The sequence below is a fragment of the Leucopleurus acutus genome (assembly GCF_964270905.1).
Source record: "Leucopleurus acutus genome assembly, chromosome: 15".
Taxonomy (NCBI): Eukaryota; Metazoa; Chordata; class Mammalia; order Artiodactyla; family Delphinidae; genus Leucopleurus; species Leucopleurus acutus.
Genome location: NC_139157.1, coordinates 77,454,561 through 77,479,863, shown reverse-complemented (window position 1 = coordinate 77,479,863; position 25,303 = coordinate 77,454,561). Strand labels below are relative to the sequence as shown.

The 25,303-nt window shown below is 35.5% G+C and overlaps 1 protein-coding gene across 5 annotated transcripts in view; it reads left to right on the top strand.

Annotated features, from left to right (window-relative positions):
* Positions 1 to 25,303, top strand: part of SENP6 (SUMO specific peptidase 6) — a 102,719-nt gene that overhangs the window by 47,245 nt on the left and 30,171 nt on the right. For all 5 annotated transcript variants that reach the window (XM_082855313.1, XM_082855309.1, XM_082855312.1 and 2 more), the window contains 4 exons: positions 12,726 to 12,874; positions 16,876 to 17,260; positions 21,484 to 21,716; positions 25,058 to 25,228. In XM_082855313.1, coding sequence (XP_082711439.1) covers positions 12,726 to 12,874; positions 16,876 to 17,260; positions 21,484 to 21,716; positions 25,058 to 25,228 — 938 coding nt within the window. The remainder of the gene's footprint in view (positions 1 to 12,725; positions 12,875 to 16,875; positions 17,261 to 21,483; positions 21,717 to 25,057; positions 25,229 to 25,303) is intronic.

The window sequence follows — 25,303 nt, the reverse complement described above, 5'->3', positions numbered from 1 at the left end:
ATTATATCAGGGGTTGTATGATGTTGATTTGTCTTACTGCTGGTGATGTTAAACATGATACCTTGGTTAGGTGGTTTCTGCTGGGTTTCTCCACTGTAGAATTATTTTTTTTCCCTTTGTACTTAATAAAGATCTTGGGAGAGATACTCTGACACTATGCAGATACCCTCTTTTTCCTCAAAATTGCACCCACTGATTTTGCATCTATTGGTGGATCTTGCTGGCAACAATTATTACTTGGTGTTTATCTAATGGTAATTTTCTGTTTTCTTCATTTCTTTTACATTTATTAATTGAAATTCTTTTGTAGGAAAGAGCTGTACCGTCTCCTTTACTTACCTATTCAGTTTATGCCTGTGGACTCATAATAAAGTGTGTGTGTAAATACATACTTACATACATATATATATATACACATACATATATATACACACATATACATATACATATAACATATATATGTTATATATATGTGTGTGTGTGTGTATATATGTGTATCTATCTATCTATCTATATCTATATATATATATAGGGTTGGCCAAAAAGTTTCTTTGGTTTTTAAGCAAAAATAAAAGACACATTTTTCATTTTCACCAAGAACTTTATTGAACAATGTATTCACCCTTTTGTTCCACTACCTTCTGCCATTTTTCAGGCAACTTCATAATTCCATGTTCCCAAAACTTTTTATCTTTTCGAACAAAGAACTGTACCAGTTGCCTTTTACAGTCTTCCGGAGAATGGAAATTTTTTCCATTAAGAGAATTTTGTAAAGGCCAAAATAAATGTAAATACAAAGGTGCAATGTCTGGTGAATGTGGCGGATGAATCAGAACTTTCCAGCCAAGCTGTAACAGCTTTTGCCTGGTCATCAGAGGAACATGCGGTCTTGCGTTATCCTGATGGAAGATCATGCGTTTTCTGTTGACTAATTCCGGATGCTTGTCGTTGAGTGCTGCTTTCAGTTGGTCTAATTGGGAGCAGTACTTGTTAGAATTAATCGTTTGGTTTTCCAGAAGGAGCCCATAATAGGGGACTCCCTTCCAATCCCGCCATATACAGAACATCACCTTCTTTGGATGAAGACTTGCCTTTGGTGTGGTTGGTGGTGCGTCATTTCACTTGCCCCATGATCTCTTCCATTCCACATTAGTGTACAGTACCCACTTTTCATAGCCCGTCACGATTTGTTTTAAAAATGGAACGTTTTCGTTACAAGAATCATATGGAGAAATACGCTCAAGGTTTCTTCCGCTTAACTTCTGTGGATCCCAAACATCAAAGCAATTAACATAACCAGGCTGGTGCCAATGATTTTCAACTCTTGATTTGGATATTTTGAGTATGTTGGCTATCTCTCGCATGGTATAATGTTGATTGATCTCAATTAATGTCTCGATTTGATTGCTATCAACCTCAAGTGGTCTACCTGACTGTGGAGCATCGTCCAGCAAGAAATCTCCAGCACGAAACTTCACAAACCACTTTTGACACATTCGCTCAATCGCAGCACCTTCCCCATACATTGCACAAATCTTTTTTTCGTTTCATTTGCGTTTTTAACCTTTCTTGAAATAATAAAGCATAATGTGCCAAAAATGTTGCATTTTTCTTCCATCTTCAATATTAAAATGGCCACACAAAAATTCACCAATTTTGATGTTTTTTTTAAACGCACACTGATATGACAGCTGTCACAACACAGTCTAACAATATTGTTTCAAATGAATTTAAAGACAACTAAGCTACTAGAGGCATCCTATGGAAAAAACGAATGAACTTTTTGGCCAACCCAAAATATATATACACACACACACAATCATGTGGACAGGTAATATTTGTAAACTTTGGGAAAGGGATATTGGTATATTTAGCTTGTAAACTACAGCTGCTTTGTGTTAGGTAGGTACACGTATACTTGGGTATAGTATGAATGACAGTGCTATAACAATATTGCATATATTGTTGCATAAAGATTGCATTTTATTTTAGGATTTCCTTTGGAGATAGTTATTTATTTTTGGCTGTGTTGGGTCTTCGTTTCTGTGCGAGGGCTTTCTCTAGTTGTGGCGAGCGGGGGCCACTGTTAATCGCGGTGCGCGGGCCTCTCACTGTGGCGGCCTCTCTTGCTGCGGAGCACAAGCTCCAGACGCTCGGGCTCAGTAGCTGTGGCTCACGGGCCCAGTTGCTCCGCGGCATGTGGGATCTTCCCAGACCAGGGCTCAAACCCGTGTCCCCTGCATCGGCAGGCAGATTCTCAACCACTGCACCACCAGGGAAGCCCAGAGTTAGTTTTTAAAATGGTGAGATTTCAAACCCCAGGATCAATAGTTACTGGCATAGCACCTGGAATAATTTTCTCCTAAAAAGAAATCACTGTCTTTTTATAGTTCTTAACACTTAAAGTAACTTCCTTTATTATTGTTTTTCTCCTTTATTTTGCATTTAAGAGGCGCTTAATATGAATTATAGCCATTTATTAGCACTAAGCTAACGAGCATTGATAAGCAGTTCTCTAGGATTAAATTAAAGCTTGTAAACTATTAAGTATAATTTTTGGATAGATCAGATATCCTATTGCTTTTTTGTTTGGTGTTCTTTTTATATTTTTTCTAAGTATGTAAAATAACAACATATAACTATAAATTAAGATCTCTTATTTTTTTCTCTATTCATTCATTTCTTAAACTTCCTTTTTGTTTTCCAGTCTGTTCTTTGTGTTCTTGTCAGAGAATTAATAGACGTTATATACTGTCTCTGAGTGAACATTTAATTATATTCTTAATGTAATTACATTATGATTTCAACCTAAATCACCTGACTTAGCACTATTTAACTCGTGCAGAAGAAAAATATCCGCTCACTCTTAACCAGTCAGGGTATCTTCTCCTGGTACTTTAACATATAACTTGCTAGACTTCTATGCATATATACCCTTTTTTTTTTTTTAAATGCGTTTATACTATGTTTACTGTTCTGTAACTTGCTTCTTACTTTGTTACATTATTATCCGGTTTCTATACTCTCATTAAAAGATATTGGAATATCAGAAGAAAACCAGAATGAAAAACACAATTAAGGGAAGTTTAAGAATCAAATAGATGAATTTATATATAGTGGACTTGACAAGTTAATATAGCCAAGTCTCTGTGGTCATTTTTTTCATGAATGCATAGTGACCCACTATATTTCTGTACCATAATTTAGGTTTTTAATGTTTTGATATTATATATATTATTAATAATTTAGCTCATATTATGTATTTTATCTATTATTTACTTAGGTCAAATCCCTAGAAATAAAATTATAAGGACAAAGTTTATGCACATTTTAAAGACTTCTGATATATTACTGCCAAAATGCTTTCTGTAAAGGGTGTCAGCTCCCAGCAAGCAGGATCTGAGTATGCCTGTTTTCTCACATGCTCTTCAGTGACAGTAGATATTACTATCCTTCAGGCTTTGCCAGGCTGACAGGGAGGTAGTATTTGGTTTTTTAAAAATTTCCTCATTACTGACGAAGCATTTTATGTGTTCAGTGGCCATTTGGATTTCTTCTTTTATTCATGTCTGCCTGTTGTCTCCTTTGCCTGTTTATCACATATTTCGCATAGACAAAAGTGATTTTTAAGGAGGTTGTAATGAGAATGTGATATATGACTGCCATTTTATTCTATACTGAAAACCAGTCATAGTAACAGCTACACGATGGAGAAAACCAGCTGTTTTTCTAATTAGTCTTTCTCTTTTGACAGATGATAGAAATAACTTAAAAGCAAATAAATAACCATAATAAAGATAGTTGTTTGTGTTCTAACTATCCTTGAGGTATATAGTTTCCGGCAGATTAGTAATATCACGACTAAATTTTCAAACAAAAAAGTTAAGGGCTGTCCTTGCCCCACCCCACCTCCGACTTCTATTATGAAAATTTTCAAAGATACCAAAAAGTTGAAAGACTTTCACAGTGAATACACATATATCTACTACATAGATTCTACAGTTAACACTTTTCTATACTTAACTTTATCACATATCCGTGTATCTAATCATCCATTTATATATAAACATCTTATTTTTTTCCAATGTATTTTAAGTAAGTTACAGACACCAGTACAGTTTACTCCTAAACACTTCAGCAGGCATATCATTATCTAGAGTTCAATATATGTTTTAGTTTTCTTTTTCTCTTTTGAAATAAAATTTACATACAATGAAATGCACAAGTCATAAGTGTACAGTTAAGTACATTTTGACAAGTACACATACCTTACTAACCCAAAGCCCTGGGAAGACATAGTACAAATGATATCATCACTACAGAAAGTTCCCTCATGTTCCTTTCAGTTACTCCTCATCCCTGCCCCTTCAAAGGTAACTATTTTCATATAAGTGGAATAATACAATGTGTACTCTTTGTTGTAAGTCTTTTCACTCTGGATAGTTTTTTTGAGATTCACCCATGTTGTTGCATGCATTAGTAATTTGTTACTTTAGTGTTCCATTGTATGGCTGTATCAGTTTGCTTATCATTCTCCTGATGATGGACACCTGAGTTGTTTCCAGGGTTTTTTTGTTTTTGCAGTACGGGGGCCTCTCACTGCTGTGGCCTCTCCCGTTGCGGAGCACAGGCTCCGGACGCGCAGGCTCAGCGGCCATGGCTCACGGGCCCAGCTGCTCCGCGGCATGTGGGGTCTTCCCGGACCGGGACACAAACCCATGTCCCCTGCATCGGCAGGCGGACTCTCAACCGCTGCGCCACCAGGGAAGCCCATCCAGGGGTTTTTTGTTTGTTTGTTTGTTTTAAGATTATGAGTAAAGCTACTATAAATGTTCTTTTTATGGAGGACATTTTTTTTTAAGTTTAGGTTTTAAAATTTATTCTAAAGATCCAACCTATTAATCACTTTTACTTGTCTCATAATATCTTCCATATTCTTACCTTTGCTGCGTATCTGGAAATAGTGTGGTATATTAAAAAGACATTGAGCTAGAAAATCCAGCAGGAAATATCCCAATCTTTTTTTTTTTTTCATTGACGTATATAGTTGATTTACAACTGTTGTGTTAGTGTCTGGTGTACAGCAAAGTGATTCAGTTATAAATATATATTCTTTTTCATATTTTTTCCATTATAAGTTATTATAAGATATTGAATATAGTTCTCTGTGCCCTGTAATAGGGCCTTGTCTTGTTGTTTATCTATTTTATATATAGTACTTTGTATCTGCTAATCCCAAACTCCTAATTTATCCCTTCCCCACTTTCCTCTTTGGTAACCATAAATCTGTTTTCTCTGTCTGTGAATCTGTTTCTGTTTTTTGTTTTGTTTTTTTAATAAGTGCATTTGTATTATATTTTAGATTCCACATATATAAGTGATATCATATGATATTTGTTTTGTCTTAGTATGATAATCTCTAGGTCCATCCATGTTACTGCAAATGAGGTTATTTCATTCTTTTTTTATGGGGAAGTAGTATTCCAGTGTGTGTGTGTGTGTGTGTGTGTGTGTGTGTATACACACATATCAATCTTCTTTATACATTCATCTGTTGATGGACATTTAGGTTGCTTCCGTGTCTTGGCTGTTGTAAATAGTGGTGCTGTGAACATTGGGGTGCATGTATCTTTTTGAATGAGAGTTTCCTCTGGATATATGCCCAGGAATGGGATTGCTGGGTCATATGGTAATTCTATTTTTAGTTTTTTAAGGAACCTCCATACTGTTCTCCATAGTGGCTGCACCAATTTATATTTCCACCAACAGTGAAGGAGGGTTCCCTTTTCTCCACACCCTCTCCATCATTTCTTGTTTGTGGACTTCTTAATGATGGCCATTCTGACTGGTGAACAGTGATTCCTCATTGTAGTTTTGATTTGCATTTCTCTGATAATTCGTGATGTTGAGCATCTTTTCATGTGCCTATTGGCCATCTGTATAACTTCTTTGGAGAAATGTCTTTGTCCTCTGCCTGGTTTTTGATTGGATTGTTTGGTTTTTTTCGTTATTGAGTCATATGTGCTGTTTGTATATTTTGGAAATTAAGCCCTTGTTGGTTGCATCATTTGAAAATATTTTCTCCCCGTCCATAGGTTGTCTTTTTATTTTGTTGATGGTTTCCTTTGCTGTGCAAAAGCTTCTAAGTTTGATTAGGTCCCATTTGTTTCTTTTTGCTTTTACTTCTATTGCCTTGGGAGACTGACCTAAGAAAACATTGGTACTATTTATGTCGGAGAATGCTTTGCCTGTGTTCTCTGCCAGGAGCTTTATGGTGTCTCGTGTTAATCTTGGTGTTTGTTTTGTGTGGTCTTGGGTAAACACTCAGTATTCACCTTCTCATCCCCAGAAAGGGGCATTCAGTGAAAGCAAGAGTGTCACATAGGTTTCATCTCAAGTACCTCCCTGGAGTACTTTGTTGAGGGTTTGGCACAGTTTAGCAAAAATGACTTCCATGATCAGTTAGCTGCTAAAACTTCCATGAGCCTCTTGTTGTTAGGCATTTGCCATTCCTGGACCAGTCAGGTTTTAAATCTTTTGCCATATTATGTTTCTGGCTATAATTTGAAGCTAGTTAATTTTCACATGAATTGTCATAATCTTCTCAGGTGTTTTTCTCTTTCCATGGAAGATAGAATCCCAAAGGAATTTCTTAATCCTGACATTGACATTAACTTATTTATGCTTATTGTCTCTTTGTAGATCTACTCTAGTTTCCCATACACTGTCAGTCATTTGCCATACTTCCACATCACGTTGGTTTCAGAAGTTTCATCTTAAAACGTCTAATTAATGTCATTCTTTGCATTTTCTTTTTTTGATAAGGACCTCAGTAGAAATTCATTACTTCACATTCACCAGAGGCTTCATATAGGAGGGAAGCCTTTTAAGTGTGATCAGCGTGGTAAGAGTTTTAGTCGGAGTTCAGTACTTAACGTTCATCAGAGAGTCCACACAGGAGAAGAACCATGTAAGTGTGATGAGTGTGGTAAGGGCTTCAGTCAGAGTTCAGATCTTCGAATTCATCAGTTAGTCCACACGGAAGAAAAGTCCTATAAATGTGATGACTGTGGTAAGGGCTTTACCCAGCACTCAAATCTTCAAATCCGTTAGAGGGTGCACACAGGAGAGAAGCCTTACAAATGTGACGACTGTGGGAAGGACTTTAGTCACAGCTCAGATCTTCGCATTCATCAGAGGGTCCATACGGGGGCGGAGGGGGGAGCCCTATACTTGTCATGAATGTGGGAAGGGCTTCAGCAAGAGTTCCAAACTTCACACTCACCAAAGAGTACATACTGCAGAGAAACCCTATAAATGTGAACAGTGTGGGAAGGGCTTCAGTCAGCATTCACATCTTCTCATTCATCAGAGAGTCCATACAGGAGAAAAATCTTTTGTTTCTCTTTGGTTATCCTCTCCTCTCTACAGATTGACCTCCTGTTTACTCACTCTGTGCATGCTTATAATATTCTTTGCATTTTTTGTCTCTTTCCTTTAGTTCCTTATAGATAATCTTGATTTAGGAGGTCAAGATTTTAAAATCGTTTTTCTCTATTATCTTTTTTTTTTTTCCCGTTTTTGGTGCCAAAATTTATTTTCTTAAAAATCTAAAAACCTCTTAAAATCATTTTGTAATAACACAGTGATACAGAAGAGCTTCCATATTACAGATGTAAATTCAATGAAGAAGGGTATACTGGTATATATAAACTGTTGTAAAATAAGCTTTGGGGGAACATATGAACATTAGGTGTTCAGTATGAACATTTTATATTTTCAGGTGAGGTGCAGGTGCAGAAATCTGAGATTACTGATTGCTAGAACATTATTTAATTGAGCCCACGAAATGATTACAGGGTTGGGATTTTTAGGCCATAAATGAGGATTAAGTACAACGTTGAAGGCAATATTTAAAATGCCATCTTAGGGGGTATAAACCTTTAAGTTGGGAAAGCAATTTCCTTTTTACCTGATTTCTCAAAATTAATTTCTCCAAAATTAATTTTCTCGAAGTAATTAGTGAGCCAATTCATAGCATTAGCTTATTTAACATTAGCTCTTTGGGTACTTTATATATTGGTTCTGTGGTTTTTTTGGTTTTTTGTTTGTTTTTTGTTATCTATTTTGTGTATAGTAGGGTATATTTGTCAGTCCCAATCTCCCAATTTAACCCTCCCCCTGCCCCTCTAGTAACCATAAGATTGTTTTCTATATCTGTGACTCTATTTCTGTTTTGTAAATAATTTCATCTGTACCATCTTTTTAGATTCCACATATAAGCGTTATCATATGATATTTGTCTTTCTGTGTCTGACTTACTTCATTCAATATGACAATCTCTAGGTCCATCCGTGTTGCTGCAAATAACATTATTTCATTCCTTTTTATGTCTGAGTAATATTCCATTGTATATATGTACCACATCTCCTTTATCCGTTCATCTGTCAGTAGACACTTAGGTTGCTTCCATGTCTTGGCTATTGTAAATAGTGCTGCTATCCACATTGAAGTGCATGTATCTATACATAGAAAATCCTAAAGATGCTACAAAAAACTACTAGAGCTCATTAATGAATTTGGTTAAGTTGCAGGATACAAAATTAACACACAGAAATCTGTTGCATTTCTGTACACTAACAATGAAATATAAGAAAGAGAAAGTAAAGAAACAATCTCATTTACCATTGCAACAAAAAGAATAAAACACCTAGGAATAAACCTGCCTAAGGAGACAAAAGGCCTGTACTCCAAAAACTATAAGACGTTGATGAAAGAAATCGAAGATGACACAAACAGATGGAAAGATATACCATGTTCTTGGATTGGAAGAATCATTGTTGTCAAAAATGACTATACATGGGCTTCCCTGGTGGCGCAGTCGTTGAGAGTCCACCTGCCCGATGCAGGGGACACGGGTTCGCGCCCCGGTCTGGGAAGGTCCCACATGCCACGGAGCGGCTAGGCCCGTGAGCCATGGCCGCTGAGCCTGTGCGTCCGGAGCCTGTTCTCCGCAACAGGAGAGGCCACAACAGTGAGAGGCCCACATACCGCAAAAAAAAAAAAAAAAGACTATACTACCCAAGGCAAACTACAGATTCATGCAATCCCTGTCAAATTACCAGTGGCATTTTTCACAAAACTAGAACAAAAAAATCTTAAAATTTGTATGGAAACACAAAAGACCCTGAATGGTCAAAGCAATCTTGAGAAAGAAAAATGGAGCTGGAGGAATCAGGCTCCTTGACTTCAGACTATACTACAAAGCTGCAGTCATCAAAGCAGTATCGTACTGGCACAAAAACAGATATATAGATCAATGGAACAGGATAGAAAGCCCAGAGATAAACCCACACACCTACAGTCAACTAATCTACAACGAAGGAGGCAAGACTATACAATGGAGGAAAGACAAGTCTCTTTCAATAAATGGTGCTAGGAAAACTGGACAGCTACATGTAAAAAAATGAAATTGGAACATTCTTTAACACCATACACAAAAATAAACTCAAAATGCATTAAAGACCTAAATGTAAGGCTCGGTACTATAAGACTCTTTGAGGAAAACATAGGGAGAACATTCTTTGACATAAATCGCAGCAAGATCTTTTTCGATCCACCTCCTAAAGTAATGAAAACAAAAACAAAAACAAATGGGACTTAATTAAACTTAAAAGCTTTTGCACAGCAAAGGAAACAATAAACAAAACGAAAAAACAACCCACAGAATGGGAGAAAATATTTGCCAATGAAGCGACCGACAAGGGATTAATCTCCAAAATATACAAACAGCTCATGAAGCTCAGTAACAAAAAAACAAACAACCCAATCAGAAAATGGGCAGAATATCTAAATAGACATTTCTCCAAAGAAGACCAAAACATACAGATGGCCAAAAAGCACATGAAAAGATGCTAACATCACTAATTATTAGAGAAGTACAATGAGGTGGCCATCATCAAAAAAAATCTACGAACAATAAATGCTGGAGAGGGTGTGAAGAAAAAGAAACCTTTCTACACTGTTGGTGGGAATGTAAATTAGTATAGCCACTGTGGAGAACAGTATGGAGATTCCTTAAAAAACTAAAAATAGAGCTACCACGTGATCCAGCAATCCCACTCCTGGGCATATACCCTCAGAAAACCACAATTCGAAAAGATACGTGTACCCTAATGTTCATTGCAGCGCTATTTACAATAGCCAGGACGTGGAAGCAACCTAAATGTCCATTGAGAGAGGAATAGATAAAGAAGATGTGGTACATATTTTTTCTCTATTATCAATAAAAATTTTCAGTTTCTCTCAGGGCTTGGACCCCTTGTTTCCCGCCTTGTTAATTGTGTTAAGAGATAGAGAGAAATGTGACATAGACATGATGAGATAGCTGTAGTGGAGAGAAGAGTGTGAGTATATGATCAGGATTGAAATGATAATAGTTTTTAAAATGTCAGTCTCTGAGTAGGGCCTGGCAGGAAAATGATATAGAGACATACTTGAGCAAAATGATTTGCAGTGATATTGTGGGGATTACAAAGATTCCTAAAATACGTTTAAAAGGAAAAAGCTCTCTTGTGTACGTACAAAAATTTAATTAGCAAGACCAAGAAAAGTTGGAGGAGAAAAAAAAAAAACCCATGTTTTAAGACAGCTGTCTCTGTAAATTAAATTATGCCAATAATTGGTTGTGTATTCCACACACAACCAATGTGTATTTTCTGAATTCCAAATCTTGTCTGCCTCCTTTTTTACTTAGTGCCACATTCTAGTTCTTTAATACTCATTTGTATGGAAACTGCTTTTTATATCCAGTCCATCTAACAAAGTAAGTTAGCCTTCATAGGAATATAGCTAACAGCTAGGTGCTTTGACTGGAGCAGCTGGTCTGTAACCTCAGGTATTCTTGGGAGCAGCTTTCCTTTCCTCTCCCTAGCTGAATCCTTATGTTTCTAGATCTGCGACTGTATCAGTTTCTCTGTGTGACAGAGTTAAGACATTTTCCGAGGTGACATAGTACTAACATCCCTTCCTTTCAACCATGTGATTTCATCTTTTTTGAATGTGTCATATAGTCTTTTCTGATGTGATTCATTAATCCAGTAAACACTTTTTCAGCCCCTGCCTTGTACAGTTTCTAAACTCTGAGAAAACAGGTGACTAAAACATGATTTCTGCTCTTCCAGAGCTGACAGTATAATGAGAGGAAACAGATCAGTGCAAATAATTAGCTTAAAATAAAATGAGTACTAACAGAAGTATGGGTAAAGTGCTGTGGAAGCTCTGAGTTATTTGCTTCATCATGCTTCATGTGGGATAGAGGTAGCTTCGTAACAAAGAATAGTTTGAATTTACTAGATAAGTAGGGAGGGCTTTGCTTGTGAAGAGAACAGCATATATATAAGAGGGTGAAAGAAAACATCCTGGAGAAATGCACGTATTTGAGGTATAGTATTTTTGGAATTAAGACTGGAACATCAGTGCAGCCTTCTGCTTGGCAGGATACGGGGTTTAGACTTTTTTCCTTAGCTAATGGAATCATTGAAAGATTTTAAGCATTAGAATGGTAGAATCATATTTGAAAGATGACCTTGGCAGTAGGGGAGAAGGATTTGAAGCAAGCAAAATTGGAGTGAGGGAGATCATTTTAGGTAGGAGTTAAGCATCTGAAATATAGTGGCAGTGGAGTTGGAGAGGAAGGAATGAGTTCAAGAGCTGTTAGTAGAATTCACTTGACTGTGAGAAAGGAGACACAAGGACAAGTCAACGCTTACTCAGATTTCTAGCTTTGGTGTCCAGGAAAATAAAGGTGTTCAGACTGGACGATGGATGGGAAGGTGGAGTCACTCAGTGGGACTCTGTGATTGCACTAAACCAGAGTAATTGCATGGGTTTCTTAAGACAGTATTGTATACCAAGCTCAGAAAGATAATGCTAATTTTTATGTGTAGATGATCTCCTTATTTAAAAAAAATCAGAAGATAAGAGGATGTAAAAGATAGGAAAACGGAAGTATTTAACAAACTTGGAATTTTGCAGGTAGAGTATTTTAGTTTGTAGATTCATTAACTTTTGTTTTAGAAACGTGTTCAGTTTTCTTTGCTGATGAAGTCAGATTGTAATAAAGTTTAAATTGTTCTGTTTGGCGTTCGTTAAATCATTTAAAAATTCGAATTATGAATTAATTAGAAATGAAAATGATTGAATTTACATTGAAAAATAATGAAGAAAATTCTCTTGTGTGTGTCTTAAATTTAAAAAACCATTAAATCGAGAATTAGTTTAGTTTCCTTTATCTAAACAGTTGTACCCAATGTTTGAATTCAAATTTTTCTCATTACCAATCTAAGAAGAGTAACCAACTTAGGGGAGAAAAAAATGTGTGTGTATGTGTGTGTGAGAGAGAGAGAGAGAGATTCAGTGCAGGAAGTGCTCTTCTGCCTTAGTTACACAGAATAAGCTGAAGAGAATATTGGTACACTTGATGAAAATGGTCCACAGTTTGGGGGCTGGCAGAGAGATCCTGGTAAAGAAAAGGCAGGAGCAACCAGGAGATGGCCACTGGCTCTGACCTAAAGTTCTGTTTTTCTTTATTGTACATATTTAAACATTAGTTTATTTTAACTAAAACATAATTTGATAATATAAGTTAGTATTTTTTCATAGCAAAAGATCATGAGGAATTTATAAAGTTTAATTGCAGTACTTTTTTTTCCCCCTTCCTTTAGATCGTATAATGAAAAAAACAGAAGAGTCTGAATCACACCTGGATTCTGAAATTAAAAGGAAAGTTGCACAGAAACGTCACAGTAGTACATGTCAGTCTACCCCACATTCTCTGTCTCCTGCTTCCAAAAAATGTTTAACTGATTTAGAGGTGGGTAGAGAAATTATTCTTTGTTGCTAATCAATTGGTATTTTTATTAATATTATTTTTAGTATTTATTAAATTCTAGGTGACCTTTTGAATAGGACTGGAAGAGAACTAGAAAAGTTATTTAGGCAAACTTTTCTGCCTTCACTAGATCATTTTTCAATTATCAAAAATCCAGAATGTATATCTTTCTGAAAAGAATTTGTAAGTACCTCCCTGCAGCATACTTCAAATGATTGCTCTCAATCAGAAGTTTTTAGAAATAAGTTTAAATTTATAGAAAAAATGATAAGTATCCACATATTATTCCATTTAATTCCCCAGTTTTCCACATTTGCTTTATTGTTCTCCCTCACTCTGCCTTCCTTTGTGTGTGTGTGTGTGTGTGTATTTTTCTGTACCATTTGAGTATAAGTAAGGCAGAATGCCCATTTACTATATAATACTTTAGTGTGTGTTTCCTTAAAAAAAAAAAAAATTCTCCTATATAACCAGAGTACAACTGTCAAATATTTTTAATTAACATGGATCCAAAATTATCATCTAATCCACAAACTTCACTCAGATTTTCCCTAACCAGTGTCCTTTATGGGAACAGGATCCAGTTCAGGATCATGTACATTTAGTTGTCATGATCTTCAGTCTTCTTTAATCTGGAATAATTCCTTGATATTCCCTTCTCGTTAATAACCTTGATATTTGTAAGGAATATAGGCCTCTTACTTTGTACCTCAAGTTGGGTTTGTCTAATGGTTCATCATGATTTATACATTTTTCAAGAATCCTCAGAAGTGATGCTATGATCTTATTGCATCATATCGGGAAGTATATAATGTTGATTTTCACATTACTCACTTTTAAGATGTACTCTTCTAGATTTTTCCCGGTATTTTAGTAGGTATTTTTAATAGATATTTCTATACTCATTTATTTATTTTACTTATTTATTTCTGGCTGCGTTGGGACTTTGTTGCTGTGGATGGGCTTTCTCTAGTTGTGGCGAGTGGGCTTCTCATTGCCGTGGCTTCTCCTGTTGTGGAGCACGGGCTCTAGGCACAACGGGCTTCAGTAGTTGCAGCATGTGGGCTTCAGTAGTTGCAGCACAGGCTCAGTAGTTGTGGCTTGCCAGCTCTAGATCATGGGTTCAGTAGTTGTGGCACACGGGCTTAGTTGCTCCACGGCATGTGGGATCTTCCCAGACCAGAGCTTGAACCTGGGTCTCCTGCATTGGCAGGCAGATTCTTAACCACTGCGCCACCAGGAAAGTCCCTATACTCATTTATTAATAAGAGTTTTTTCTTATCCCACGTTTACTTATATATTTTTCTGTTTTTATCAGCTTAGACACATAGATTCTTATTTTACACAAAACGGTTATACTCCATAACTATCATTGTTCGTTTTGATGCTCAAACTGTCCCAGACTTGGCCCATGGAAAGTTCTTCAAGCTGGCTACTGTTTCTTTTTGACATATTGCCATCATTATTTGAGTACTTACTTTATGGTATAACCAGATGGTCTAGACTTCTTTGTATTTTCTCTGCATCAGCCCTAGTCATGCATTTCTCCCAAGGAGCCATTGTTTCTATAAGTGGAGGGAAGATATTTGGGCAATAGTTGTGCTCATTGCTACTGGGTGTCACATTTATAGGCCCTCTCAGCGACTGAACTAGGAAATATTTGTGTGCGTATGTGTTAATATTCAGTACTTATTAAAATCTACGAGTTTACATTGACAATTCCATTTCTAGTCTAACACCACAGTGTTTACTTTAGCCTTTTGTATGTTGCATGTTTGTAACTGCCTTCTCTGACAGTGAGAAACCTGTCTCCCATCGTCTCCAGTGTATTTACTTATCTGCTCTGGTGCTTTTTACGTGCCCAGTCCTCTGACATGCCAGCCTAAGGTCGGCTTGGGACATACTGGCCTTCCCCACAGTGCTTGGCCCACTGCTTGACCCAGGGAAAGGAGGAGAGAGGAAGAAAGCTCCTTCCCAGACACATCATCCTTTCTCCATTAGGCATGCAAGCTAAAAACCTCAGAATTTTTTTTTTAACATCTAATATATATTTTCTTCCTTTTTATGTTTACTCCCATGCTACTTATGCTTTTCTTAGTGGAGATAAAGAATAGATTGGTGCCATCCTGTACGTAACTTTAAATTCTTGAATAAGATTAGTGGTTTTTCTTTCCATGTGTAGTCTGTGAAATTTCACACTATGTACTGCTTGTAAGAAAACAAGGTCTTTGGTATTTAATGAGACTATAAAAAGTTCAGAATATTTACACAGTATGACATTATCTCAGTGGTGTCTCATCAAAGGCAGGCTCTTTCTTATTAAGTATAGTTGGTTATTATTGTGTAGAGACTGGCAGATAACTATGTGATATGTAATTTGGATTTATTTTATTTTGTAAGTCTTCCACTGACCAAAAGGGAGGAAATGACACTTTAATTAATCTTTGTTTCCCAAAAGAAATTATACTTAACATACAATTGTTAGGAAAATTTACTACTTTACTAAAAGTAATTGAGCATTATTGAGATTCTAGTTTTTAGGTCACTAGGTTGATAAAATTCTTAATCTCTAGTTTTTATCATGAAAAATTTAATATCATGTTTGGTTCAGCTGATCTGCATTTTACTCCTAATTGTTGCAAACAGTTCTAAGATACATGTTTCTTAGCTGATGGAAGGCATATGATAATAGCTCATGATATATTTCCTTCTATATTTTAATATTAAAAATTTTAATAGTAGAGAAGTGTTTTTTCTGTTTCTGTATCAATTTTATAAAAGAAAATATGTGAAAGTATTGCTTTTCCATGGGGTTCTTTTTACTGAAATATGTCCTTTATTATAGACAATAAAGTATTGGAGACAGGCTGAACCCAGCTTGATCATATCCTCGATTCTTAAAAGGCAGAGTTAGCTCATACATAGCTGATCCCCACTGTGGCAAATGGGGGTCTAGCTCCCACATAAATGAACGTATTTAAACTTTTTTGAGTATACCATGATATTTTTTAAACCTAGCTAGAGGTGGAAATATGTCTATGCTCATCATGAAAATAATGGGGTTTAGATAATTTTTTAGAGGATTAGAGTGTAGTATGTAGATAGGGACTGCTCTGTTGTTTATGGGTTTCCCTTTCTGGTACAGTAGGACATGGTCAACCATTTGCATTATTTGTATATTTATTTTCCTTCTTATAGACATAAGTGCTACAGAACCTTGTTCACATAAATAGGTACATGAGTATGGAAAGAGTTTTATTACAGTAATATCACCAAGTACCTTGAACTCCTTCTATGTTATATGCTTCAAAATTACATGACACTCTACTGTCAAAAAACATTTTTTAATGATATAACAATTGTAAGAGGCCTAGATTAGGCCTTCCTTAAAATATTTTTGAAGTACTGTCTTAGAAATAAATATCTTGTAAAAGTTTTTGTTAATCAGAACTTAGAATTGATTTCATTTTTCCAACATTTAAAATTATCCTGCTTGGTTTGGTGATTTTTATACTGCAAGGCAGTGCACCCTTGTAATATTTCAAATGGAAGATGGGTTTAGTGTTCTTTTTTTTTTTTTTTGCTTTTAAGTATGAGAAGAACAATTGTGGCAGGTGGTGCTTTGACATGAGAAGCATAATCAACTCAGTTTTTGGAAAGGTTACATGTGTGAATTGAGGATCTAGATGTTGATTCCCTTGAGATTATATATGTCCTGTATGCCTTAGAAAATCTTTATGTAACCCTTGAGGAATATACATAGTCCAATTTGAAGACTGCTGGACTAGATGGTTTGAACATTCCTTCCAGCATTCTGATGCTAAATCTCAAATAACATTCAGGGTTTTGTGGTAGCCATAGTGATGATGATGGGAAGTAGGAGATTTAATTTTGAGATTACGGTTGTTGTTGTTCCATGATGTTGAAATAAAATGCCAAAGTCTTTTGTTTCTTTCCTTATTTTTTATTTTTTGGAATTTAAGGTTTCTAAACAGTGTGGATATTGTCCAAAATGTGGAAAAGAAAAAGAAAACCAGACCAAATGCCAAAGTTGTGGTATTCCTTTTCCTAAGGATTTGCAAAGAAATTGCAGACAAGCTGTAACTTTGAATGAATCTACTGGATTATTAAGAACATCAATTCATCAGAATTCTGGAGGACAGAAGTCACAAAACACAACAGTACCAGCCAAGAAGTTTTATGGCAACAGTGTGGGAAAGGTTCCAGTTGATATTATTGTGAGTTGTGATGATAGTGGACAGAATAATTTACAGACTAATGGGAAAGTCATTTTACCTAGGGCAAAAGTAGCCAAAATCACAAGCCTGAAAGAGAGGAAAACAAGCCTGTCAGACCTAAATGATCCAAGTAAGTATTTTACTCCCTTTAGTATTGCTGATATCAATCCGTTATTTTTCACATATATTTTTAATGTGAGCATGAGCATATTTCAGAACTGTAATTTTAAAAGGTATCTTCTTGTGTCAATTATGTGACATGGTTTTGAGGTAGATTATTAAAACTGTCCATGTAGTTGGAAAATATGACTGACTTTGTTCTTGTTCCATCCATCTTAAATAGTTAAAAAAAAAAGAAAGGCACAGACCTTGGCCCTAGTCTTAGGTCAAGTGCCAGTTATGCCCCATTTTGTAACTTTGACCCGGTTAATTTAATCTCTCTGATCTATAAGTGGATATATTTCCTTCCTGATAGGGTTCTTGAGGGAGTAAATTTAAAAATAACATGAAGTGCCTAGCATAGCTCAGTAGAGCTGAAAATTCGTTCCCGTACTACTTTTGTTCATCTCCTAAATCTTTTTTCCTATCTTTAGTCACATGTACATATATGCATGTATATGAAATGCAGTCCTTTTTGTAACAAATGGCACAAGATTGGAAACAGTCATGAACTGGTTGAATCAACTATAGTGTACGTAGCTGTACAGGGGGGAAGAAAGATCTTATTTAATATTGTGTAGAGTGATTTCCAAGATCTGTAATCAAGTAAATAAAGCAAGGTGCAGATCAGAGCTTATAGTATGCTACTCTTTATTTATGAAGGGTGGGAGGATATAGGTTTTTTTTTTTTAATGAAAAGATATATCAAAAGCTAATTTTAAAAAGAAGTTAGTTGGAAGTGTAGGAAACAGTGTAGGAGTTAGGGATAGATGCTAGATTTCTCCAAATATACCTTGTTTTATAGATTTGACTTTGGAACCATGTAAATGTTTTACATGGTTATAAAACAAAATTAACTCGGAGATTTAAAACAACAATAAAATCAAAAACAAAATGAAACCAGTGAACTTATATATCTAGTTGGTGTCTTGAACACACAGAATTATTTCAAATTAATTTACATTAAATTAATATTGTGGCTATACATCCCTGATGTTCAAACAGAACTCCAAAGACATCCTGACTGTATTCAGTAACATTATTATTAATAATATTACTATTGGTTTTTTTTTTTTTTTTTTTGCGGTACGCGGGCCTCTCACTGCTGTGGTCTCTCCCGTTGTGGAGCACAGGCTCCGGACGCGCAGGCCCAGCGGCCATGGCTCACGGGCCCAGCCGCTCCGCGGCATGTGGGATCTTCCTGGACCGGGGCACGAACCCGTGTCCCCTGCATCGGCAGGCGGACTCTCAACCACTGGGCCACCAGGGAAGCCCCAAAGTGTAGATTTTAAAAAAACAGATTTTTCTAGTTGCAAAGTCTCTATATACTTTATCATTCTTAAATTTGTATTCCTATTAAAATATTTTATTATTATGAAGCTTTTATTCTGTCCTTGGTGGTCAAATAATAAAATGTACAATGTCTCAAGTAGTGATAAACTCTATGTGGAAAAGTGAAGCAGGTCCAGGAAATAGAGAGTGACAAGTGTCACAGTGAAGAAGCTTGCAATTTTAGATAAGTGGTGGAATTTGAGATAGGTAGGTGAAAAAGTTACTTGATAGAGTAACTTTTGAACATTGCCTAGAATGAAGTGAGGAGGAAGATAGGCTGATTTCTATGGAACAAGTTTGTAATGTAAATGCAAAGACCATATATTAGTCAGCTTGGGTTGCCATAACAGAATACTATAGACTGAGTGGGCTTAAACAACAGAGATTATTGTCTCACAGTTCTGGATGCTGCAACTCCAAGATTAAGGTGCCATCAGGTGAGGCCTCTCTTCCAGGCTTGCAGATAGCCACCTTCTTTCTGTGTATTTACATGGCCTTTCTTTTGTGCTTGCACAGAGAGGGAGAGGGAGATTTCTGTCATCTCTTTTTCCTATTTCACCAGTCCTTTCAAATTAAGGCCTCACCTTTATGACCTCATTTAACCTTTATTACCTCTTTATAGGCCCTGTCTCCAAATGTAGTTGCATTGGGCATTAGGGCTTCAACATATGAATTTTGAAGGGACAGAATTTAGTCCATAGCAGACCCTGATACAGAATCTTACGTATATTCATATAGAATATATTCCATGTTTTATATAGAATCAAAGCAGCTATGAAAACAGCTCTTTAACTGTCGTCATCTTTGCATACTCTCTCCCCATTTACTTTACAGTTATGGTGCCATTGAGCACAACCTCTATTTTAAGTTAATAAAACAAGAGCTGTGTAGTACAATTCTATCTGTTGCAGTATTGGGGCTTTAAAATAAGTTTTTTTTTTTATTTAACATCTTTATTGGCGTATAATTGCTTTACAGTGGTGTGTTAGTTTCTGCTTTATAACAAAGTGAATCAGCTATTCGTATACATATATCCCCACATCTCCTCCCTCTGCATCTCCCTCCCTCCCACCCTCCCTATCCCACCCCTCTCGGTGGTCACAAAGCACTGAGCTCATCTCCCTGTGCTATGCGACTGCTTCCCACTAGCTCTCTGTTTTACATTTGGTAGTGTATATATGTCCATGCCACTCTCTCACTTTGTCACAGCTTACCCCTCTCCCTCCCCATATCCTCAAGTCCATGCTCTAGTTAAAATAAGTTTTTGATAGAGTAGCTATAGAAGTTTTAATGTTTCTGAAGCACAATAAAAATTACGGTAGGTTGAACACTAGGCTTACCATTTAATATGTATTTCTGCTTAGCTTTTCATAAACAATATAAGCAGTTCATGGACTTTTTTAAAGCTTACGTATGACAGACACTATGCTATAAACCTTTTACATATTAACTCATTTGTTCTTAAGACAGTCCTTTGAAATAGGACTTTATTGTCCCCAGTATCCAGAGGAGAACTGAGGCAAATAGCTAGTAAGTGGCAAGACCCTAATTTTCAAGTGTGTGTAAATCAGCTTGGACCTTCTAATCTGGCCTGTTAGATTTTGTGTTAATAAAATACCAGTTCTGAAAAAGATCAACTTTAGCATTTGCTCCTGAGACTGGATAGCAAAATAAAAAAGATGAATGGTGTGATGCTAGGGGTGATGCCTCTCTGGGACTTGTATCTGACTCAAAAAATATTAACTAAGCATTTATGTGTATGATACGGAAAAAGAAAATTGCTCGTACAAGTTTATACATTGTTCAATACATGACTTTCTTTGCCAAGCAGTTTTAGATGCTGGGAACATAGCAGTAAGCAAGGCAGTATTTTTGCTCTTTTACAGTTTATATTAGTGGGGAGAGACAAATGAGCAAGTAAACATCCACAACAAAAGACAACAGAAATTTAAATTAGTTGATGTGAATAAGTACCTGTGTGCTACTTTAGATTGGGTGGTCAATCAAAAAGTGGTATTTAAGCTAATATTTGATGACCAAAATGCAAAAAAGTGTTAGGGGAATTACAGTCAGACAGGAACAGAAAAAATGCCAGTATACCTGGAAAAAATGCCGGTATACCTGGTGGTGGTGTTTGAGGAACAGAAAAAAGCTGGTATACCTGGAACATAAAGAGGGAAAAATGGAGTAGTATGAGAAAGTAGAGTGGGGCCAGATTACGTAAATTTATGAACCAGGGTAAGGAGTTAGTATTTGACTCAAGTGCAGTATGCTGGCTCTGTGCAATTACAATATAGAGATGAGTTTGATAAGATTCAATAATGAGTACGTGGTAGAAGAGCAAATTACCTTAATATAATGTCTTGCCCACGTTCATTTACTAAACAAGATTTATTAAGCATTAAGCACTGGTCCAAGTTCTCCCAAAGACCAGTTGTGATGTTAGTGATTCCTTGTGTGAGATAAAATTATTTGGTCACATGCAATTTTACACACATTTAAAATGCGTGCTGTTTTGTGAATAATTGATATGCAGATTATCTTCATACCTAAGACTTTCTGGAACTCTGAAATAAACCTACTGATAAACATTTAATTTTTGCTGTAACTTGTGTATGTTTCTGTGTGGGTGATTGTGGTGGACTGTAGAATCAATTTTACATTTGTATGTTTAAAAAAATGTCAGTTCTAATTGTTCTCCAAATTTAACTTTGCATCAGATAGAATGAATTATATCTTAATTTTTATTAATCTCAGATCTGGAGGAGATTGAAAGCAAATATATTTCCCACTTTGTTCATGTGTTTACATTTTTAACTGACAGGAATGAAATATCTGAAGTATTTAACATTTTCTTTGTAGTCATTTTGTCCAGTGATGATGATGATGATGACAGTGATAGGACTAACAGAAGAGAAAGCATCTCTCCTCAACCTGCTGATTCAGCATGTTCATCCCCAGCACCATCCACGGGAAAAGTAGAAGCAGCACTAAATGAAAACACCTGTAGAGTAGAGCATGAACTAAGAAGCATTCCAGCAGATTCAGAATTAAATACAGTTACCTTGCCAAGAAAAGCAAGAATGAAAGACCAGGTACTTTTCATATTTATTGACATTTATTCAGATTAAGTCTCCTTTGGTATGTAAATATTTGGGGGGGAGGACAATTTGGCAGTATCTTAGGAGAAGAATGAATTAGTCATGAAGTAGGACTTAAAATAACACTTGGAAGATTATTTGAAAGAACATTAAAACACATACAAAAATAAATTTAAATTAAAGGCTTAAAGTGTAAAAAGTTCAGCAAGAAACAACAATAACCTTATAGTAAGTGAAATGTAAGTGTAAATATACTTGTATAATCTAGTGGGCAGGAAAAGGTCATTTTAACTTGGGTGTATTTTACCATAATATTGTGGTTTTACTATATTTTATATTTTACTGTATAAAATTTTTAAAATACTCAGATGGCAAAGGATAACAGAAATTATGTCTATAGACAATAGATCTAGAAAGGGATATTTGTAATAATGCAGATAACATACACTAATATCTATAATAGACCAAGGGACAGAATTTAGTCCTCTTTTAAAAATTAGAGGAAAAAAAATAAAAGAAGATAGGAATAGATAAGAAGAGAAAATTCAGGTAATAAACTTTTATAGAAAAAGTACATATTAAAGAAAATGAAATATAACCATGTACTTAACAGACTTTCAAAATTAATGCAAAATCGATTAATATGTACTACTGGCAACAATCCAAGGCAAAGGGTACTTTTCTTATATGCTGATGAAAAAAAAATTAAGTTGTTATGGCCTTTTGGGAAAGCAATGTAAAACATCTACTAAAATATTTAAAAGGTATACTGAATGACCAAGTAATTCATTCCCTAGACTCAATCTCAAAGGAATCCTCTATCTCCAGTGCTTAGACTGTATGTATAAATATGATTATTAGCAAACATAATCATTGCCCATTAATATAGAAATGGCTGAAGAAACTATATCTATACCATGGACTGTTATGCAGCCACTGACAATAAAAATCAGAGCTATATCAATGACTTTTAGGATTTCTACATGGCCCTGCGTAGTGAGAATACCAAGATGCAGAAATATGCATATTTTCTTATTTTTGTAAAAAGAACTTTAAAAAACTTGTATGTTAAAAAGTTATATGTGTATGTACATATGTCAGGAATTCTAGAAGTTATAGATAAAAATATGGAACCATACATGTTTGATGAAGATAGGAACTGTAAGAAATGAAAAACAAAATAGCTATAATAAAATATAGTTAAAATTATAGAAAAAATATAGATTGATATTTTTAATATAATCTTGGGGAATACCTTTCCAAACATTTCAGTACAAGCAAGAATAATAAATGAAGAAATGAATATATTTGATTAAATGGAAGATACAGAACAGTGAACCAAAACACCATCCACAGAATTTGATAGGTAATGCAAATGAGAAAAAATAGTGAAGTATGTGACAAAGTATGAGTTGGTCCTTTATATATTTTTTAATTTCTTAAAAATCAAGAAATAGAAGCAAACCATAGAAAAATGAGTAAAGGGTATGAATAGAGGTGTTTTTTTTTAAGTAAAGTACTAAAAAATAAATTAAAGTAAAATATATTTTAAGTGTTAGATGGCTAAAAAATTTAAACTATAGTAGTATTTCTTCTTGGCTAGTGTTTGGAGGAATGGAATATTGGCTGTGTAAATTGGTATAATTATGCTGGTGTGCAATTTGGTGATAATTGTATATTCGAGGATTTAGCTGCAAAAATGCTTGCCAGAGAATATTGTGTCATGGGGAAAGGTCAGAAAGAACTCAGATGTCCAGCATAGGAGGGCTCAGTTAAATAAACGTGGATATCCACGAATTTGTGAGCAGTTTTTACACTGACACACTGAATAGTACGGGTTCCTCTGTGCCAGTTTACAGGCCCCTTGGGAGGATGTGGACCGCCCAAGTTCTAGACTCAGTCTCTCCACTATGGATTCAGCTGGAGCAGCTCTTAAATTATCTAACTTATTATTGAGCTAAATAACGTCTCATTTGAAGAAATAATTCTAAAGCTAAAAAAAGTTTTTAAACTGCTCTAATAGGTTTCTGTTAATAACCTGGGAAAATATTCATGATAAATCTGTTAATAAGCCTGAGAAAGCAATTTACAGAAATAAATATGTGTGTGTGTATCACATTTTGTTTTAATACATATTTTTTCCTGTGACATAGATCACAGAAATGTCTCTAGAGGGATAATGGGAGTAGTGACTATTTTGTGCAGTGGACATTTTTTTTTCCTCTTGGTTTTTAATCAAGATCATGTTTTATTCTTGTGATGATAATAAGGTTTTTAACATAATAACTTTACGTTCAATTACATTTAATTTAAAGTATATTTATATAAAATACATTTTTATATTATGATTAATTTGCATTTGAGAGTGACTGTGAAATCTTAACAGATCAAGTCATTTAACACTTTTTAATATATAAAGAAGCATCATTTTATAATAAATAACCATTTTCCTAAATTATATGTTTTCTAAAGAGCTGCTAATTTAATCCAAATACTACAACCACTACCACTATTACTAGCTAACTTTTATCCAGCATTTTACTGTGCATGAAGCACAGTGCTAAGCTGCTTATATGCATTAATTCGAGTAAATACTCTTACATTTTAGCTTAGGAAACCAAAACTTTAGTAGGAGTTATTACGTTTTACAAGATCAGATCATTAAAAGGTAGCATAGTTGTGCTTTGAACCCAGGCTGTCTGATTCCTAGAGTACCATTTCTCACTGCTGTGCTATTACTGGCATTTCAATTAATAGCCAGATAAAATATAGCAAGATAAAATAGAAGGGTTTACTGTTATTGTTATAGAATCAATAAATATTTACTTCATCTAACACTGTTGAAATAAAATCAGTCTTATGTCTTGATAATTATATTTCTTTTTAAAAATATATTTATTTGTTTATTTTTGGCTGTGTTGGGTCTTTGTTGCTGTGCGTGGGCTTTCTCTAGTTGCAGCGAGTGTGGGCTACCCTTTGTTAGAGTGTGTGGGCGTCTCATTGCACTGGCTTCTCTTGTTGTGGAGCATGGGCTCTAGGCGCACAGGCTTCAGTAGTTGCAGCACACGGGCTCAGTAGTTGTGCCTCGTGGGCTCTAGAGCGCAGGCTCAGTACTTTTGACGCATTGGCTTAGTTGCTCTGCAGCATGTGGGATATTCCCGGACCAGGGTTTGAACCCATGTTCCCTGCATTGGCAGGAGGATTCTTAACCACTGTGCCACCAGGGAAGTCCCAATAATTATATTTCTTATGTTGGGTCTTCTTTGCATATGTCTACTTAGTTTGCAGCTTTGTTTTAGTAACTTATTAAGTGAAAAATTTTTTTCCTTTTTCAGTTTGGTAATTCTATTATCAACATACCTCTAAAACGTCGCAAAGTGATTTCTCAAGAAACTTTAGTTGATCCTGTATCTTTAAGCTGCCAAAGTTCCTTTGATAGCGTAATTTTAAACTGTCGAAGTATACGAGTAGGAACACTCTGCCGACTATTAATAGAGCCTGTAATTGTAAGTACCTTCTAAGCTCTTTACTGTACCAATTATAAGATTCAAAATTTCATGGCTGAGGCTAATATGTAATAT